Source organism: Hypanus sabinus, chromosome 2 (assembly GCF_030144855.1).
Source record: "Hypanus sabinus isolate sHypSab1 chromosome 2, sHypSab1.hap1, whole genome shotgun sequence".
NCBI lineage: Eukaryota > Metazoa > Chordata > Chondrichthyes > Myliobatiformes > Dasyatidae > Hypanus > Hypanus sabinus.
Genome location: NC_082707.1, coordinates 95,590,609 through 95,612,819, shown reverse-complemented (window position 1 = coordinate 95,612,819; position 22,211 = coordinate 95,590,609). Strand labels below are relative to the sequence as shown.

Below are 22,211 nucleotides of genomic sequence, written 5' to 3'. Positions count from 1 at the left end.
CTCCTGAAGCACTTCATGATGGTGGATCTCAAAGCCACCAGGCAGTAACCATTAAGGCACATTTGTTTTTCTGAGCAAACGGGATGATAGAGGTATTGGATCCAACTGCTTAATTCTTAATTTCTTTGCGGTTTAACAATTGTCAGCTTGTATTTTATATACAAGTAACTGCTTACCATGCTTCCTAATTGTCACAGTGTGCATATGTGGTGGTTCAGTGTGACCCCTACTGGTTACATATGTATGCTCCTGGAAGCTTTTCTTGATGCTGCATTATTTGAATGGGGAAGGGATACCTCATTGTTTGTCACTTACCTACAAATCTGAATGAAATGCTTCTCATCTATGAGTATAAAAAAATAGCTGCGTCACAAGATGGTGCCATGTTAGTTTTTTCTGCTTCCTTTGCAGTGATCTCTATATCACAGTCCATTTCAATTTTCTTTTATTCTATCAACACTTAATAAAATGATTGCAATGAACCAGTTTTGTGCCTCTTTCCTGACTTCTGAAAGAATCTTGAATTAAAACATCAGAATCCAAGAGGTCTTCTTTAAATAGGTGGTAACCTCATACTGAAGAATGGAGAGGTTTTAAAAATGCCTGCAAATACCCCCACCAGTTGATCTGAACAGGATCCAGGACACCATCTAGGTAGATTCACTCTTGAAATCTCAGACTGAAACAGTGACTCTGTTCAGGTACAGTTACAAGAAAAAGTTTGTGAATCCTTTGCAATTCCCTGCTTTTCTGCATTAATTGCTCATTAAAAATGGTCTGATCTTCACTTAGGTCACAATAATAGACAAACACAATGTGGCTAAATTAATAACATAAAAACAATTGTACTTTGTGTTTTTGTTGAACATATTATTTAATCACTCACAGTCCAAGCCGGAAAAAGTATGTGAACCCTTATGTTTAATAACTGGTACAACCTCCTTCAGCAGCAATAACTTCCACTAAATATTTCCTGTCGCTGCTGATCAGAATTGCACAACGGTGAGAATTTAAGGCCATTCCTCCATACAAAACTGTTTAAGATCACCAATATTTCTGGGATACCTCGCATGAACAGCCCTCTTCAGATCATGCCACAACATCTCAATTGGGTTAAGGTCTGGATTCTGCCTTGGTCATTCCAAAACACAAATCCTCTTCTCTCTTTTTTTTAAGAGCATTCTGTCGATTTACTCATGACAATGGAAATTTTGTGGCTGTTATCAAATCCATACTATCGTTTGGCCTTAACAGTCACACATTTATAGATTCCAATTGCAACCCTTCACCTGCAAACCCAGAAAGTTGGGTTTACTGTAGAAATGTTACAATCAGTTTCTTCAAGTACATGACTGGTAAGGCTAAAAGACAGTATGGACAGATTTACTATTGTGTTTCAGATCATCAATGTTGTATCAACCATCTATTAAGCTTCAGGTGACAGACTACTACCCTGACCTCTAAAATGCCTTGATACAATTTTGAATTAATTGCTCCCTCAATGATTGCAAGTTGTCCAGGCCCTGAAGTAGCAAAGAAGCCCCAAACCACGATGCTCCTTCCACCATACTTCACAGTTGGGATGAGGTGTTGGTGTGCAGGGTCCTTTTCCTCCAAACATAGCAGGGTGCATTTCTGCCAAAAAGTTCAACTTTTGTCTCACCTGTCCACAGAATATCGTCCCAGAATTGTTGTGAAACATTCAGGTGGTCTTTTGCAAAGTTGAGACATGCAGCAATTTGTTTTTAAGACAGTGGTTTCCTCCTTGCCGTCCTTTCATGAACACCATTCTTATTCAGTGTTTTTCTTAGTGTTATTTTTTCTTATCGTCTTATATGCATTATTAGCTTAGGCCTGTTGTTAGGACTGTCAGGATAGGTGGTGGCATTCCAATCTCCTATTCAAAATGTGCACTATTGTGTTCTAATAATCACCTAATATTGTACATGTTATGGGCAAATGCTTAGGCTAGTGTATCCAAAGTTGATCAGTTTGCCAAAATCTTGACAACGTCAAGCTTCAAGTGTTTTAGGAGCTGCATTTATCTCAAGAAAGACAAGTGTAAATCAGTGTCCTGATTAGGTCCATGTGGATTAAAAGCTTTGGAGACTCCAGATTTGTAGCTTGCTGATCGATACTGATTACTATGACCTGGATGGTGGGACTTGGCAATGGAGAATTGCTGAAACATTAAAGGGACAGGCTGAGACAATCTGTTGTTGGAGACTGTCATTGCCTGGCTTTTATTATGTGTCCATATCTGAAGTTGCCCAGGGCTTGAAGCACTCCAGCCACCCAAACTTAAGTGAAATACATGCAACTGTCAATCAGCTCCACCTCTAATCATTGATAAAGGGAAGATAAATACCACATCTCTGCTGACGTGCATCTCTGCCTTTCTTGTGTTTGAGTAGCTTGGCCATTTCAGAGGTTATAATAATTCAAATCAGCCACTTTAAGTCCCAGCAAATTTTGTACAGAACCACAACAGTTCCGAATTGTTGCAGCATGGTTCTACACTGGCTCCAAACGAGCAATCAGGTCAGCTCCTCTCCTCATCTTCTCTCCGCTATCTTGAAAATTCTAATCTCAGATATTTAGGTGACTCTCTTGAGCAGTTCAATTTTAGTTTACCTCCTTCACTCAGCCTGCAGTGCATTCTAGATGCTAAGCAGCTACTCTGGTTCTTTTCGGCAAATATTTTGTTCTATGTACTTACTGTGTTTTGATCCCTTTTTTAAAGTGATCAATTTCTTTATACCTTTTTTAACTTTTATATTAAATACCTCTCCACCTCAAAGCCTCCATTCTTCAAAGGAAAATACCACAGCTCTGCCAGTCTCTGAACCTGGGGATCATTTTGTTCAGTCTCCTACACTCGTTAAAACTCTGCATCTTTTCTAATGTGTGCCATCCTGAAATGGATGTAACATGCCACTTTCCTCACTTAGCATTCAGCATGTAGTCCCAGTGACGGACAGCAGGGACATAACCATGCCCTCAAGCAAGCACTCAACTCTATGAATCTCACCACGATGGAGAAAGGCTGCTTCTAAGTCAGTCATGGCAGAAGGCTAGATGTGAGACCAGTTGCACCCTGGCCTGCAATGTGTATATTAACAATATTAGAAATATTCCATATTTCCATATGTGGAATAAGTGTTCCATATGCTGACAGTAGGAATGCTAGTTTGCCTCATCACATTCTGTTGTACCTGATGCAAGCTGTTGATTCCCGTTCTTTGTTTCACTTCATTTCGCAGCAACTTTGCTATTATAACAAGTTTAGTGACCGTTGTTAAGCATAAAATGGTACAATCTCCAAACTGATGAGATTAAAGTGGCATATAATAATGACAGACTGAATGAGGGAAAAAATGTCTAGTGTCCTGAGCTTTATTAAGAAATATCTGTTTTGCAACAGATTACAAGTGTACACTAAGGAACCTTATCAAATCAAATTGAAAGTTCATACATTTCTCCCATTCCCTCCTAGACTTTTAACTCAGTGTTCTAACTGGTTCTTCATTTGCTTAGACACCATGGCAACTTCATCACTGAAGACTAATGCAAAGTACGCATTTAGTACCTCAACAGCAACTTCAATCTTCATGAGTAAACTTCCGATTGGTCCATTTTATACTCTTACAATTCATTTCCTGTTTACTTTCACATCGGATTTTTTCAATTCCTTTTTATGATTCTTGCCATTGTCTCATGCTCTCATTTCCTTCCTCACTTCCATTTTGAAACAGGTTTTCACTTGTGTTAACAAGATTACATATAACATTTCACTCTCTAATGTCGCAGAATACTTTTCACAACTATTTCTAAGTTGAAGATAAAGTGAACTTTATTGTGTATTTACATTGTGCTCAATGATAACTTATGATTAGTCAGGTAAATGCTCTTAAGTTCAAGCATTATTCTGCTAGTGCTGGTGTTAAGTGAAATTGTTTGGTCTCCTGGTGCTGAAATCTTCTGTTGTAGAGAACACTTAGGGAAAAATTGGGATTGGAAGGCAAAATAAAAAACTGAAATTTCTCATACATTAACTAAAAGTAGTTGTCTTTATACTCTTCCCAGGAGGAAACAGATTACAACATATCATTTCTTTTGAGAGCTTTTTCAAAAACAGACGCTAACCAGTCAACTAAAAATTCCGCCTTCTGCTCAAAATGCCACCTTAGGGCACTTGATGTTTATGCGCAACTACAAGATGAGTGTTTATTCTGAGGAATTTTGCAGCAACTATTTGCCACTTAAATCATTCATTTCCAACTGAAGTCAAAACTGACACTTGCAAAATAATTCTTAAGTATTCAAATCCATGCTGAATATATACCAAACTTTGTCAATAATGGGAAACCTGAAAATTTGGATAGCAAAACCAGCAATGCAGACATACTCAAACTATGAGGTGATAATGCACCAGTATTCAATGTGCAATGTTCAGCAACTTATTGATTAGTTGCAGATTTAAGGTTAATCCTAACTAAGCAAACTTAGATCAGCTCCAGTACCGCTATGAAAAGGACAGGATAGTAAACAGCAAAAACATACTGTGCAATATTAGAAATTATTTAGGATAGATTTTAAAGGGGAGAAGGCAAATCACTTCAGATGACGTCAGGTAACAAGTTCAAATAGGGTTGGAAAATGAATATGGACAACTATATACAATCTTGATATTCATCTTACAGGCAGCCACAAAAAGGAGCTCATTACAAAAGACCATCAAATATCCAATGTGCAAAAAACCCCCCAGCTAATTGTGTAAACAATAAGTAGGCAAATAACATTCTGAACTGAAGTTCACGGAAGTAAGTTCACAACCACGAAGACAGTCATTGCTGCAGTCAGTCCAGGAGCTCCAGTTGCAAGCCACAGCCTCAGTTCAACACAGACAAGTAGACCTCACTGAGCAGCAAGCAGAACACCAGCCTGTCCCTCACCTCCTCCGACACTGATAACCCGACCTTTTCAATCTGGCCCGGCACTTAAATCAGCCAATCATCAGGTTATTCTTCACACTCAGGCCCAGCCACTTGATTTGGTCCATATCTGAGCTATCCAATCTGGCCTAGTGCTTAAAAATCAGTGAAACATTAGCTCCTTCCTCGCACTCAGGCCTGGGCCCTGTTGTCTTGGCTCTACTGCTTCAAATCAGCTCTTAGTCCACTCTAGCAATGGCCACATTCCTTGTTCTCAGGCCCAAGCCCTGTTGTCTCAGTTCAGCCCATCCACGCCGTGCTGCAACAATCCTGCATCTTCGAGACATCTGTTCAAACCGCAAAAACGCCAGGTCGCACAGGCGGGTCAGAAGCTCAACTCCGAAAGGGAAGTTACAGGCTATCGCTTCCAGTGATAGTTCTCCAGAAAAAGTAATATGATTTAAGTAGTTAATAGAGTTGTTTTCTGCAAGACATCATTTTGTTTCACCAGCGCCATCTTAAACTGGAGGGTTAATACTAACAACCAGGGATCATCATCTCAAAATCATTAATTGAGAATAATTTAGCAAAATATACAAATAATTAAATTGCTCCTACAACTATGTAAAAGTAGCATTTGTTTGAAATCTAGGCCCATTAAAAGGCGATATCAAGAGAACACAGTGGCCAAAAGTTAAATATTTGTCTGGTTTGCAGCAAAATGCACAATTGAAGGTGGTCACATGGAGTTTGCAGTAAAATAAGAACTTGCGTAAAACAGAAGCAAGAAAAATATTTTTCAAGAAGTGATTGCCTGTATGCTACTAGAAAAACTTGAATATGTTGGTTTGTTAAATGCAGGTACACAAAAAAACTATGGAGGTTAAAAGATAAATTTCTTTATATAAACAGCTGTCATCTGAAATTCATCAACTTCTGAGCTATGGACACGTGCCACAGAATTACCTCAAACCAGAGTGACCTCTTGGCTGGAGTCCCTTTAAAATAAAACGTATACCATGGAAGTTGAACACTACTTTTATGTGAAACTACATTTCCCAATGATAACTCCTTTCCGTTCCACATACCCCAAACTCTAACCACTGAGCATTGACAGTTATGAGGTGGTAATTTAAAAAGGCACAACTTGCATGTGTCAGATCTTTGTCAATAATTAGTTAATTCCCAACCATTTGTCCATTGCCCAACTTTGTTATTCTGCTGTACATAAAATGAACTTTTCAAGAACATATCCAATGTTCTTTTCAAAGTTACAAATCCATTCTTCTGGTTATTTTGTCAAATATTTCAAATCCTTTCCAAAGTTCCCAGATTTAGAGAATTTGTTGGTTGAGATTTTCAAAGTGAGTTTAAAGATCTGATTTAATTTCATATTATTGAGTAGCAGAAAGACACCTTTTAGTTTTCTGCATCATTAAGATCTTGGCTGATCATCTCCTTCTGTTCTAATTTCCTGCACTTAACCCCATAATCTCCCATTAAATTTTGCAAATGCACTCTGGACAAACTATTTATTGAACTGTGACATGAAAATTTATAACCAGGTAAAAGAAATACTTCCTCTGCTTTGAATGGCTAATTTCTTATTTTGAGACTAATACAGCCAGAAAAAAACATCAACTCTTCATTTACCAAACATAGAGCCAGCGAATACTACTACCAAGGGCAACATTCTCAAGCTGGGTGATGAAACAACTCCTTTCACATCTTATTTCAGATGTGGTTCTGCTAAGGTTGGGAGACTGTTATCTACATTCTGGCAGTGTTTTTGGGCCAATCGGGCAGTCTGACACTTCACTATCCCCAACAGGCTGCGAGCAAAGCGTGCAGCATGGATGCCAAGAAGCCTGGAGACAGGGCGCAAGCCCATGATTGACTCCATCTCTCATTGATCTCACCGATTAAAGTGCTGAGGAAGATTGAAATCATCGAGGCAGATGCTAACGTAGGTGTTCAGCACCATCTACCAGACTCTCACTTGCTGCTGCTGGAGAAAGATGTCGGTGTGTGATGGTTTCTTTTGCTGCTACTGAGGGAAGGTCTTGCATTCAAATGATCTCTCTCTCTCCCTCAATGTTGTTGGAGATGGTACCGGACTAAGGTTTAATCGATGGCAGTTTGTAAATTGGACAGTAATTGAGATTATGACGTGTTCTATTTTTTGGTCACTTCTTTTGGTTGTTATTTTTGGACGATTTATGAAATGGAAGGCCTGCAAATAATGAACAGAGCTGAACTGAAATATGCCTTTTGATTTTGTGTTTAATATTCTGGGTTTTTTTTGTTGTTGCCATCTGTGCAATGTGTTTTTTTTTGCGCATGGGGCGAAAGATTCAATCTTTTTCTCTGAATGAGTTCCATGATGGTTCTTTCGTTCGTGGCTGTCTCAGGGTTGTATACATACTTTAAATCCTTTCATCTCCATGAAGATTACAATAATTTTGTAGGATTCAATAAGATAACCTTTCATTCTTCAAAAATCCTCTCCTTTAACAAATCTTCGTTTCTACCATGAACTATGTTACCTGCTGTACTCGCAACTTTTGTACACTCAGTGCAACTGGAATTTAACCACATCTTGATCATGTTAGTTGGAAGAAGAATATTCTTATTCAGGTCTGGATATTGGACAGCAAGTCTGACAGTTAAGTCACTAAAATTGGTGCAGGTACAGCTGGCATCATCAGTATACATGTAAAAATGGATTATTTTCAGTCAACGTTGCCAGAATTCTGCATTGGGGTAAGGAACAGGAGATAGCACCAAAGCCAACAGTTGATTAGAAAATTGGCCAATGCAGAATTCTATGTATCAGCATAATTCCAGTACCACCAAATGTGTCAATGAAATTTAACGATGACGACAGGGTAAGTACTGACAAAGGTTGCAGATAGTTCGAAAAGTAAAAGGAGGGATAGCTATCACAATCATTAAGATAACAAATAAAGTCTAGGAAAGTGGGTTCAGAGGAGGACGAGGGGAGCAAAGAACACAAGTCTCTGTCAGGCATGAAAATAAGGATGATTACCATAAGAGTACTGGGCACCAGCTGCAAGGTAAACATTTATGACCTGAAGTTAATGAAGTCTACACCATATTCAGAAGACCAAAAAAACAACTAATTTTTAAAAACTGACATGTTCTGTGTTTTGCTGAGCATCACTAAAAGTAACACAAGAGGTTGAGAACATGGCCAGTACAATCAAGGTTTGAACTATAGCTCCAGCCTAAATAGCATTTTACAAATAAATCAATTTCCCTAAAATGAAGCTCAGGAACCTGGATTCTCATGAAGACCAACTGATGTATTTTCCACAATGATTGCCAAGCACCAGGGAAAGCAACAGGAAGGCAAAGCACGGTACCAAAGGAGAAACTGTTTCTCTAGAATGAAGGGAAGAATGTCTCGGAAGATGTATTTAGTGGCATATGTTTTGGAAGTACCAGAGAATGTCTCTCTGAACGTGGTGGAAGGGTAGATAAGGAAAATGGTGACCCAATAAAAAGACATGTTTCTGCATACTGTTGACCAAAATGATAAAGGGATATTGCAATGTTACAGGAAAAAGTGCTGAGGCAGAATATCAGCATGACCTTGGTGAATGGAGAAAATGGATGAACCATCTCGCTCCTATTTCTAATGTACCCCTGTACCAGTGCATAAAGTCAGCAGTACTGGAAAGGTATGAGAGATAATACATAAACAGAATGGAGTTCTGATGTACCCCATGAAAAGTATGACATTAGATACATGCATTAATAATAATTTCATTTGATGGGAGTGATTGGATTCAAAGGAAAATTAGTTTAATACAATGTGCAATACATAGAAATATGGTGCAATGACCAAATCGAAATTCATTTAAAGGAGAAAAACTCCCTGTTGAAACTCCATCCTGTTGAAAATGGAGACTTTACTGGAACTGAGATAGGAACCTTAAAAGACATGCACCTCCCAGAGCAGTCCTGTTTGTTTATGGGATGGTGAGGGGGGTAGGGGGGGGGGGGGGGAAGAGTGGTTGATGATTCAAAGCTGAATGTTCAGGTTTGGGAGGAGTTTGAATGCTGTTGAAAGCAGTTCTCCGGGTAAGTTAATTCACATTACTGCACAGGTTTGCCAAACAGCAATGGATCATTTTCTCCATAAACTTAATGATAATGTTAAATCTCATTCTGTGAGGTTAGAGTGCTGCACGTTAGGACAAATGAATTTAACAGAGTAGAGAAAATGAAACAAATCACAACCATTCTGATGAAAGATCATTGAACTGAAACAATAATTACTCTCAACCAATGCTAATTGAGCTGTTGAGAATTTCCTTCACCTTTATTTCAGATTATTTATTTCAGTTTGAGTAAATGACTGAAATAGTGGCAGAAGTCAACAGGAACGCAAAGGCAACAGATGTGCAGCTGACACTGAGGGAAGTTCAAAATTCAATGGGATAAAGATATAAGATGACCTATGCTGAGGACCAATCGATCTCTCCAAGGAAATCAAATTGAGTTTAGGTTTAAAACGAACAAATTATGAGAATGAAAGCAGTTACGGGGTCAGAAAAAAATGCAAACAGGAAGAACCAGATGTGATTTCTTTTATTGCCTATAAGTTGAAGCCTGCAGAAGTGAAGTTTCTGTTAAATTTTTTGACTACAGACAAAAACAATTTAGACAAGGTGAGAAATCACAACATATTTGGGGACAGATTTGAGAACACACAAGCAGTGACATGATATACAGTCTGCCCTCCTTATCCACGGGGGTTTGGTATCCACGGATACCAAAATTCGCGAATGCGCAAGTCCCTCATTTAACCTGTCTCAGTGCGGTGGTCTTTAGGACCCAGCGGAACCCCAAACTTTATTTAACATGCCTCTGTGTGGTGGACATTAGGACCTGGCGGTGCAGCTCTGAATCCCCAGTGTTTCTGTTTACAAAAATAATCACGATCATGATTGAAAATAAGGTGAAAGTAATAAAGCAATTGGAAAGAGGTGAAACACCATCAGTCATTAGAAAAGCGTTAGGCTGCAGTCGGTCATCAATCAAAACAATTTTAATGGAGCATTTCAAAGGCCCTGCTCTGATGAAAGCTACAATTATTACTAAGCAACGTAGTGGTTAAATGATTGAAATACATATGTTTCTTAAGTGTTTTATATGCATAGAAAGGTAAAATATGTACTATATACTAAAAACGTTTGACTGACACTAAATAATACCGGATGTACCTGTTCCGACTTCAAATCTGACTTAAAGACGGACTCGGAAACTGAACTCATTCATAATCCAGGGACTGCCTGTACTTTTAAGTCATTTCTAGATTACTTATAATAGCTAATACAATGGAAATGCTATATAAATAGTTGTTATACTGTATTGTTTAGGGAATAATGACAAAAAAAAAGTCTGTATACGCTCAAGTAACAAGTGCTGGAGAGAGAACTTCCGGGTTTTCCCAATCCGCGGCTGGTTGAATCCGCGCATATGGAATCCGCAGATAAGGAGGGCCGACTGTATGTGTTTCCAGAAAACAGCAAGAGAGTGTGTTGAAGTGCTCTGATGTTGGTACTGAATGAGATATCATTAGCCAGGACACTGGGTAAACTCCCTCCTCAGTCTTTAAATGTCAGATTTTCACATTTCCTGATCAGAAAAATTATGATTTTCTACTTCTTCACTCCATTTCATTTCACTGAAAATTAACTTTCCATGAATTTACAATATATATCCCATGGGACAAAATGGTTCAGTCTTGTAGAATTCCATGGAGAATTTTCTTCTGAAAAAAAAAATTAATGGCACTCATTATCTCGAGAGCATTAGTTACACACCAAATCAATTTATTTTTGCACAAACCCAGCTCTTTGTTTTTGCACTGTGCTTAACCAGGATGTGGCAGTTATCAAAGAGAAAATATAAGTGAACCCAGAGATCTTTGAACGTTATACATTAAAAGAAATAAAACTATGTTTGCATCTCAGAATGTCAACCTGCCACAGATAAACACTTAAAAATATACAACATGAAAGCTGAATTAAGTATCATTTCAAGTTATAACATCTAGTACATAAATTTGTACTGAAAAGATTAATTTGTTCAGTAAAGCAATGTCTTAATGGAACTTGCTGGAATGACTTAATGGAGTAGAGATGAATTATTATTAAAGGAATATCACAGATCTTATAAAATTTAACAATGAACTCAATTACCTTTTAGAAAAGCACTCAGTGGCCACTTGATTAGAAAACTCCTGTACCTAATAAAAAGGCCATTGATCGTATGTTCATGGTCTTCTGCTGCTGTAGCCCATCCACTTCAAGGTTCGACGTGTGTGTTCTTCTGCACATCATTGTTGCAACCACGGTTTGAGTTACTGTTCTCTTCCGGTCCACTTTAAACAGTCTGGCATTTCTTCACTGACTTTGCTCAACATGGCATTTTCACTATTGCAGCATTCTCTATAAACTCTAGAAAACGTTGGGCACGAAAATCTCAGATCAAGAGTTTGAGAAACTCGAACCGCTCTGTTTGGCACCAATCATTCCACAGTCAAAGTCACACAGACCACATCTCTTCCACATTCTGATGTTTGGTCCAAATAGCAACTGAACATCTTGACAATATATGCATGTGTTTATGCACTGAGTTGCTGCCACCTGATTGGCTGAACAGATATTTACATTAACAAGGTGTGCAAGTGTACCTAATAAAGTGGCCATTGAATGTACCTCAGAGATGTTAAGTTAAAATATATTGGAACTTTATAAACAATCTTCCTGTTGTTCAGGTAATATTTTAAAGTTGGACATTACAATTGTCCAAAATAGAAAAGGAAAATACAATGGGGCAGGGGGGGAATGATCATATAATTGAAACATGATTCTTTATCTGGTCCATAAAATCAAAAATTTGGATTTGAACTTCTTACTCCTCCCAACACCACCTAATTTACATTTACCGTATTTTTTCCCCAAACTACATTGAGGTTGTGAGGTTGATACCAACAGCGGCAATGCCAGCATTCATTGCTCACTACCATTGCTGGAGGTCAGCTGCAGCCCTGCTTTTTGAAGTATTTCAGTGCCTTCCCCAAGCACCAAATTCTATTATGTCATCGACTCAAATTCAACAGCCTCAGAAGACTGAACTCCAAGCACTTCTCCTATATGGCTCTTTCACACTGTTTTCTGCAGCATTGATTCTTTCACCCACATGTAAACCACAATGCAAGCAACATAGGTCGCAATTACAAAGGTTTTGGTTACATATTTCAATTGTACCAGTCAGATATTTAAGTTCTTATTGTACAGTTATTTTTCCCTTCTTCTTATGCATCTTAATCGTTAGTCAAATGTTTTCTTTAAAAGCATCCATATTACAGTAATTATTTTCCTTTCCAAAAAGACAATTTGGAAATTACATAACCAATTCCAGAAACTGAATGAGTATAACTTGGCTCCAGAGTTGCAGGCAATAGCTAGAAAATACTGCATACGAGATCTTCAATACTTAACAAAGCATAGAAGATATGACTACTTTATAGATGTGAATAACACAATTACTTTAGAATGCTGAAATAAGGTCATAAAACTTAAGTGAAATGACAAGATGGTCAGTGCTATTCTGAAATGTGTTGGAATCTTCAATCCACAATCCCAAGTCCTTGCAAGTAGTGAGACGAGAGGAAAAGAACAGAAACTGCAACACCATTAACTCTCTGTAATGACTCTGGAGCCACATTCATAATAGCTGGAAGCTAAAAGGGCTATACATATGCCCTGCACGCCACTTCAGCAAACATCAGGTATAAACTTAACTGCAGATATAGCCAAAGATTCCAAAAAGTTAAAAACTGTGAGACAAGGCAAAATAGCTAGATCACAGGAAACAATGGGCAATAACGGAAGGTTGTGAACAGAAAGCGACCACAACGATCTGTTCTGTTGGTTATGAATAATGACAGATGTTAATATAGGAGGTACTATTAGCCCTTTGCTCCCAAGATTTCACAAAATGTTGTTGTGTATGGTGAGGAAGTGCAGAAAGATAATGATCAGTTGTTAAGTTGGAGAGAGCAATGCAGGTAGAACCTAATTCAGACAATGAAGTAGTGCATTTCATTCAAACAAATAAGGGTGGAATATACACGCTTTATAAAGCCCAGAGTATTGAGGAATAAAGGGACCTCAGCATAGCTGAAGGCAGAACCATATACAGATAAAGAGGAAAATGGGACACTTACATTTATTAGCTGGAGCACAGAATATAAGAGTAGGGGTAATATAGGGTGCAACTTCTATAAAACACTGGCTGAGGCAACATCTAGAAAACTGTGGACAATTTCAGTCACTTTAGAAAGAGGATATGATTACACTGCAAGATTTACTAAAACGTTACCTTGGAGTGTTTCAGTTATGAAGATACCAGATTCAGCTGCATTTGTTTTCCTTGCAGCAGTGATTGATGAAGGGAACGTGACAGAGATTAACAAAAATAAGAGCACAGATAGGTAGACAGCAGTAAACTATTCCCATAGCAGGGGTGTCAATAACCAAAGGGTAAAAATGTATGGTAGAGTAAGGAGGCAGCTCAGAAGGGATGTTAAAAAATTTTACCCAGAGGATGATTGGGGTTTGGAATGCACCAAAAGGGGGGTGTAATTGTTTCTCTCACATTCAAATAGTATCTGGATAAGCAACTGAATCACCAAGGACATGAACCAAGTGCTGGTAAATGGGATCAGTACAGATACCAGATGGTTGGCATGGACGGTGTGGCCCAAAGGGTCTCTGAAATGTACGATTATCAATTGTCAATGATAATCAAATGAGTACCCACATTACATTTGTTTTGTCCTAATATTGAAAAACTCCATACACGCACACAGAGGAACAATTCATGGAAATATCATAATTACTTCCCATGTCATAATTACCTTCTGTATAATAATCGCAGTTTTTGTTAAGAGTCATCATTGTTTACATAGTTAACTTCAAATCCAATTATGAAGTATCAGTGCATTCACTGTAAGTTCACTGAAGACATTTCTTTTGCTTTTATCACAGGGTATTATATTAACTAATACAAATTAAGTCTTTATATTACAATAATTTCAAAATAGTCATAGAATTGGACATCTATAGTGAAAGATGCAGTCTAATTACCATATCCTAAAGTATAATCAGCTTTAGTATTCTAATGCAGAAAATAGAGAACATGATGAGCCTCAAGACAGATGGCACATACAGTCCAAAAGCTGCAGTTCAAGTTTCACTGATCTGGATTTTTTTCTTCTTGAGATGGAATTCATTCTGTGTTAATTAGTTTAAAACTGCCCATAAACTTCAGTTTAGCAATTCAGGTGATGAAGCAAGCAACAGCTATCTGCGATAATTGTTCATAAGTACCATCCAGTTCTTTCACACAGCCTACTTAAATCAAAAAGGTGGATGTTGTGTACACTTTAGCAGACAAAGATTTTCTTCATGAGATGTTGTGAGTTTACACACAGATATTATTTGCTACAAAATGGCAAACATTAGACGATGTATTCCAAAAACTGCAGCTAGAAAATCCACATGAAAATACACTTTTCTTTCAAAATCCTAGTTTATGGTTATGTGGTTATGTGATTCCAGGAATGCAACCATATTGAAGGCAGTATATACTCTCGCCCCTCCTCTTGAACTTTTGCCATGTGTACATATATACAGTCGGCGCCTCCTTATCTGTGGGGTTTTGGATCTGGGAACCCCCCCCCCCCCCCCCCCGCGGATACCAAAAAACACGGATGCTCAAGTCTCTTATTTAACTTGTCTCACTGCAGTGGACTTTAGAACCTGGCAGAGCTCCGGACCTTATTTAACCTGTCTCACTGTGGTGGACTTTAGGACCTGGCAGAGCTCGGGACGCACCGCCCGCAGCTGAATCCTTAGTGTTTCTGTTCCATTGATGGAAAATGATCACGATTGAAAATAAAGTGGAAATAATAAAGCGATCGGAAAGAGGTGAAATGCCATCGGTCATTGAAAAAGTATTAGATTATAGTCAGTCAATGATCGGAACAATTTTAAAGGATAAAGTGAGAATAATGGAGCATGTGAAAGGCCCTGCCCCAATGAAAGCTACAATTATTACTAAGCAATGCAGTTGTTTAATTATTGAAATACATACGTTTCTTAAGTGTTTTATATGCATAGAAAGGTAAAATATACACTATAAACTAAGATAAACGTTTGACGCTAACTGACTAAGAATACCGGATGCACCTGTTCCGACTTACTTATAATACCTAATACATAAATAGTAAATAGCTACGTAAATAGTTGTTATACTGTATTGCTTAGGAAATAACAAGAAAAAAGTCTGTACAGTACATGCTCAAACAACTAGTGCTGGAGAGAGAACTTGCGTTTTTTTTTCCCCCGATTCCAATCCACAGTAACTTATGCACATCCTCCCATATACTTTAAATCATCTCTAGATTACTTATAATACCTAAAACAATGTAAATGCTATGTAAACAGTTGTTATACTGTATTGTTTAGGAATAATAACAAGGGAAAAAAGTCTGTACATGCTCAAACAAGTGCTGGAGAGGGAACTTCTGGGTTTTCCTGATCTGCGGTTGGTTGAATCCGTGCATGTGGAACCCGCGGATAAGGGGGGCCAACTGTACTGCATTTCAAATTTACTGAATGTTTGTATCATTAATCACTACAAGTCAGGGGTGACACAAAGTAAGAACTTACAGTTGGGATGAGACAGCCAGATACTCCACAAAAATTTGGACAAAAAAAATTGAACACTTATTACAGCAATTAAAGCACTGAAGGGGATATCAAATATCTCAACCATGCTTGAGAAATAATGAAAATCTAGGTCATGACATTGGAGCCCCGTCAAAAGTGGAATAAATAAATATGTGCAGGCAACACTCAAACAGCAATTGAGCTTAGATTTTGAGACAATTAAAGTAAATGGAAACAGACAATGGTCCTTGGTCTACTGATAAAGTTAAGGCAGGTTGTGAAATTAAAACCATCTCCCTTTCTCAGTGATAAATACTTCAAAGCTGACTTATGCTTGGAGGTAAAGGCCTGTTGTATGGAAATATATTAGTACTACTTTTATAGGCTGAGGTCACATTAAATTTCCATAATCTTCTCTGAGGGTGTACTTGAGTGTATTCACAGAGAGGGTGCCCAAACCAATTTTTCTTTAAACCACTAAATCTTGTCAGCAAAGGTGATCACAATTCTAAATCACCAACATCATAAAGATTAATAAGAAACAAACCTGTCTATTTCCTCAAGGCTCTGAAAAAGTGAGAAACAATGGTCAAGAAATTCTAGGCATCCTTTAACATTGGCACTGGAACATTCAACTAAAAACCTAGATGGAATCTCGAATTAATTTTGGTCTCAAGGTTGGAACTGCATACCATGTAATAATTCAATGTAATGCACATTTAAAATATTTTCTCAACTGCAGGGTGAAATATTTTAAAATAAAATTGTAACAATTGTCAACAGCACGAAGTGTTAACTGGCTAAGCCATAGAGGCCATGAAGAGATGCAAAACTGCAGGAGCTAGACTATCAGTAGGAAGACTTCAAAAGAAAAAGTAAATTAGTTAAACTGACTAAGAATGAAAAGTTTTTACCTGAAACTTAAAGACTATGCTTACAGAAACAAATAAATTTGAATGTGACTCTCATTTTTGTTTGTACATTTTGTCTTAAACCTAGTAAATAAAATTTATCTGCTACTAGATTGGCAGGTTAGCAATTTTCAACTTTAGAAAGCCATTTTCAGGTTGAGCTGTCATCACACCACCTCTCAATCATCCAAGGTTAAGAAATAGAACATAATGTCATTTATGCCCCAGCTCCCCACGTGAAAGCTGTTTTAATCCATATTTACCAATTGAAAACTTGCCCTTATGCTAAGTTTCGGAGTAAATGGTACTCATTGGTAGTTATTTTCAATACACCCACCAAGTGCACAGAACTTGAGGAAAGGAATGTTAAAGTAATAAAATTACAAATGGAAACTTTTTTCCCCAAATTATTTCAACAGACTGCTCAATCTGTCATTTTAGGTACAAAATTTGGCAGGATAATGCTTCAAAAAATGAAGATTCCTGGTGTAGTAGTAACTAGAAACTTCCATCTTCCCAAGTGTCAATCACATGGAAATTCAGGTCCAGGAAATTAGTGCACAAGATCTAGAGTCGCACAATGCAATCGCTAGATGGTGCAGATGAGATGATTTCATGTTTGAATTCCATCACTCTGGATTGCTGCAAGGGCATTAGACAAAGAAAATCACATTCTGAAATTGCAAAAATGTATCACCTCAAGCCCATAAATAATGATTCCTCTGAAAAAAACACCTTAACACACATTACATATTTCTTCCAAACTGACAAGATTCCCTGACAAACTTATAGTTATTTAACACCAATTTAATATGCATTATGCAAATAACAAAGTAGGCGCAGAATCACGTTCACAAAAAGTAAGACAAATTTAAATGAGTGACGGAAGGTATCACAGACCTTCTGCAGCACTTTTTCCTCAAATGCTCAGCTTGAGTTCCACTTTGGCCATAGTACACATTAACGGATAAACTCCAACGGCATGGACAGAATGACTATTTTTGCAGCATTTGACATAGTGTAGTGTTAACAAGCTCAAGTAAATTTTTTGCATATAGGAAATTGTGGTAAAAGTTACTTTGGTTGCTCATTACAGGCATAAGATAGCTGTGGCAATGGATATCATTCAGCACAGAACCAGCCTATTGTTGTCAACGAAGAGTCCCCTGATCTTCTGCTGCTTCAACAAGCACCTCCATTCCATCAAAGTGCGAAGTGATATTCACAAATTGCTGTACACTGCTCAAATAAGAAAGCAATCTACACACTCATGCAGCAAGTCCCAAACAATGTTCAACACAGTGATATAGAACAAGTATCATCCACATACAAAAAAGTACCAATCAATAACAAAGAAATAACTATCATTCCTACAGGTCTAACAGCCTCCCCATGAAATGTAAGATTTCTATTGAAAAAAGCCACCCAAAACCATAAACATTTAGTGAGTCCACACTGATTATAAACTTAATAGAACCAGTCATAAATACTGTGGTTAGATCTAAGGATCAGAGGCTGGTGTTACATGATAGCTAGAACTGTGATGAAATTCTCTACTAGCACAGAACAAAATCAACACCATACAAGAAAAGGCAGCCCACTTGATTGCTACTCCTTCCACTGAATGTGATCAACAATAGTATGCATCTATCTCCAAGATGCACTCCATTTAAGACTCCCGCCCAAAGTTGCCATCAGGGACAAGGACAAAAACAGCAGACACTTGGAAATCCCGCCGCCTCTGAAGTTCTCTTTCCAGTCTCACAGAATCTAGTGCCCTATCTTGATTGTCAATGGGCAAGAATCTTAAAACTACCAATCTGCAAGACTGTAGAGACACCAACTGCTCAGCAGAAATTAACAAATAAGCAATAAATGTTAGGAATAATTTTAGCTGTAGTACGTGCATAATTTATTTTACACTGCACTGATGACTAGGATATTTATGTCACTGAAACACTGACAAGAAAGAATTGCTTACCCTAGAAAGAAAAAGTCAGCGCAGGGGTGATATTACACATTCACAACTATATCAGAAATAAATATAGAATGGTACCAAACCCTTGCACTTTGAATTAAGTGCAGTGCATTCCACCTCAAACTCACTATTAGTAGTGCACCAGTTTCACTGTTATTCTGATCTCACCTCTAAAAATTTAATAACTGATGGATTATAATCGATCGTCTTCCTGTTCACAGCCTTTCTCATACGTTTGCCATCAAAGGTCAGTTGCTGCATTGCTTGCTGCTGGGCAAAATCTGGTCGCTTGTAAAAGGTGTGCCGTGGTCCCTGGTGCTGAAACCTTGGCATGTGAAAAAATCGAGGAGGTGAGGTTATTTCCAAAGCCATGGTGATAAAATTCTTCTAACAAATCTGCAAAGGAAAAAAATTCATATGAATTGTCAGCTGAAATTTTATACAATTCCTTTAATTTCTCTGCACTGCCTACTACAAACATTTCTGCATATTCTAAAAACAATTAGTAACTTTTAGTAATATCTTATAACTGCTGTCAGTTAAGTGAGCAAGAAATCTTAACTCCACAAATGAAATCAATGGATACATCCTGTCTCCAGTAGAAATAATTACTGAAGATGAGATTTATCACACATTTGTAAGTCATTTTACTGTATTTCAAGAGCATTGACAAAGAATCTACAATACCAATTGCCTTCAACACTATGCCAATGGAGTTTTACAAAAACATACCATCAGGCTTAAAAATACCATTCTGTCATAGCTCATTTATAATAGTCAGAATTTGAAGAGAATGGGTTTTACAAGTACTTGTCAGAATTCTGCTAGTGAAGATAAATAACTCAATTAAAAACAAGGAATGAGCGCACTGTTGCAAGGAACTGAGAATAGGGCAGTAGAGGGATTAGGAAAACTAACTGCTGGTAGTACAGAATGATTAGATTTCAACTGGTGAGCATGAAGTCTAGATCCCAATGATTCAAAACAAAGTGTCCTTGCTACCTCTAGCTGTAGAAGTAAAGGATTAATACAATAACTGGCAAATCTATTGGTTAATTTTATTTTAAATTGTTCAACATGTTCAAATTATGAGAAGTATTAGATACAACTGTGATGAATTGAAGTTAACTCAGGTGAAATCAACAATTTTATCAAAAATATGAAATTAACCTGAATGGATATTTATTATCAATGAATGTACCTGATGATATTCTTACCAAAAATCCATTAGTTGTTATAACTTTATTTTGAATTACAATTATTTCTACCAGCTTTTCAAAGCTTTGACGTGAAGATGTTCAACTTAAAAATAGTGCTCAACTAAGAACGCTTATATTTTGCACCCTGTTCTAAACTAACTGACATCAGCTACAGCATCAGTAGAATTTTTCAACTTGCTAATCTCACCACCCCAAATTCTCTTGTTCCAGAGTGAAATGTGCAAATATCAAACAGATAGATTCAGGTCACTCAGAACAACCCTCACAAACAAGCTGTCACGTCATGCAATATATACTCACTCATGGAGCTGAAGTACTGGATGACTTCCATTGAATTTTCCTCCAGTAACCATCTAAGAATGAACATGTAGCACCAGAAAATGTAATACTAAGAACCTGGTATAGGCACACATTTTTAGTCAGCTTTGTTGGCTATAAATTTCTCTATTCTCAACTAGAATGAAAATTGCCATTGTAGACCAGTAAGAATGGAACAATTCCCTACTTCATTGATATACTGAACTTTGAAAAGAAATTTAAGTGAAAATGTGACTTTCTTAAAAAGGGATCTACATTTATTTTGCATGCTATTTGCTTTATACTTCAACATGATATTAGAAACAAATTCTTGACAGGTCGTATGTTTCATTTATTCAAAAGCAAAAATTACAAATCAACCAGAAATGCCCAATAAAATAAGGATACAGCAGTACACTGACATTTATGTGCAGTCACTGTATGGAAACTAATGGAGAATTCACCGGATCCATCACAGGGGCAGCATTGTGACATAGCAGCTGGTACATGCAACAGCAACCTGAGTTCAATTCCCGCTGCTATCCACAAGGAGTTTGTATGTCCTCCCCATGACCATGTAGGCTTTATCTGGGTGCTCTAGTTACCTCCCACTTTCCAAAGGATTAGTAGGTGAACTGGTCACATGGGTATAATGGGCAGTGAGGGCTTGTTGGGCTAGAACCATGCTGCATACTTAAATTAAATAAAATTCCTGGGGTGCTGCAGTGTTAAAGCTGTTAGAACAATGCTATTGCAGCTCAGGACGAACTTCTGAGTTCAATTTCAATATTGTCTGTGAGAAGTTTATAAGCATGAATGCCCAGGTTTCCTTTGGGTGCCCTGGTTCCCTCCCACATTACAAATCATTGGTTAACCGGTCATTGTAAATTGCTTTGCATCTCTCAATTTAAAAAAAATGCTAAATTGAAAACACTCTCGGAAACTCAATCTCTTTAGAAGTGCAAACTACTTCTGTACAAGGTATGCAGATATCAGACAACAATGCTCACACACAGACACAAATAAAACACTAATGGATTAATAGAAAATATGCCCACAAAGAAACAAACCATCTGTTCTTCTGTTTTACAAAATAATTTCACAATTATTTTGGAAATGATTTGAAATTATTATTGCCCCTCCCCCAAAGAGGCCAGTCTGTTCTGCTACAAGAGCTATTGTCTCAGGACTCCAGCAGAACTGAAGCATTTAGATAACAGTACTCCAAATGACCATCGTTGGCCAATATAACTCACCCATGTTTAATAAAAAATTACTTAATGAATCTTGGTATAACAAAGCATTTTAATTAATTTGTTGCTTAACAACGACTTCACTCATGACAACGAATGGTAAAAAATACATTTGTAGACCGTCTTCCCAACAGGTCTGTAAAGAACAGTATCGTTTAATCTTTTTTGATTGAAAGGAATCTGTTAAATAAACAAGCCACTTAAAATTGAATTAAAACTCCAAAATCTGCATTCTCAAGCAATTGGCAATTAAAAGCCATTTGATATACAGCTTGCAAGTTTGAGCCCGTCAGAACATCATGGTTTGCTTTTGATTTATTGCGCCTTTACAGAGGTGACTCTTCTGACTTTCCACATCACTCATGGTGGCAATATTCCACACAATAGTTAAAGGTTCTGTACTCTCATTATATGAGTAGTTTGCATAGCAAAGGGTTCTTTAATTTCAAGTTAGAAACCACGAAGAATCAAGGTATTGACAATCATCTTGAATGTTATGATGGAAATGAAGTCTTGAAGGATGCAAACATTGCAGGCAGTATATGAAGGCAGTTCACTATCTGCACCGATTTCCTTCATTTGCAATCAAAAATAAACAGCAATATACTATGCATGAATTCCTCCAGCGCTATTAGGAACTAATAGTTTTATAGTACTATATTGGTAGTATTCTAATTTGATCTGTATTTCATTCATAATTTGCTAGTCACAAACAGTAGTTTGCTTTGTATATACCTTTTTAACTATTTCCATGAAACTTTGTCTAATTGGAGCAGGTGCTTAATTGGGACAAAATGTACTGGTCCAAATTAACCAGAATCCCTGTATTTGGATGGACAGAAG

At 37.4% G+C, this 22,211-nt stretch overlaps 1 protein-coding gene across 3 annotated transcripts in view; it reads right to left on the bottom strand.

Annotated features, from left to right (window-relative positions):
• The window catches only part of LOC132381298 (pre-mRNA 3' end processing protein WDR33-like), a 131,241-nt gene that overhangs the window by 103,687 nt on the left and 5,343 nt on the right, over positions 1 to 22,211 (bottom strand). For 2 of the 3 annotated variants that reach the window (XM_059950679.1, XM_059950690.1), the window contains exon 2: positions 18,767 to 18,994. In XM_059950679.1, the coding sequence (XP_059806662.1) occupies positions 18,767 to 18,970 (204 nt within the window). In that variant the 5' untranslated portion in view covers positions 18,971 to 18,994. The remainder of the gene's footprint in view (positions 1 to 18,766; positions 18,995 to 22,211) is intronic. The other variant, XM_059950685.1, reaches the window with a different exon arrangement.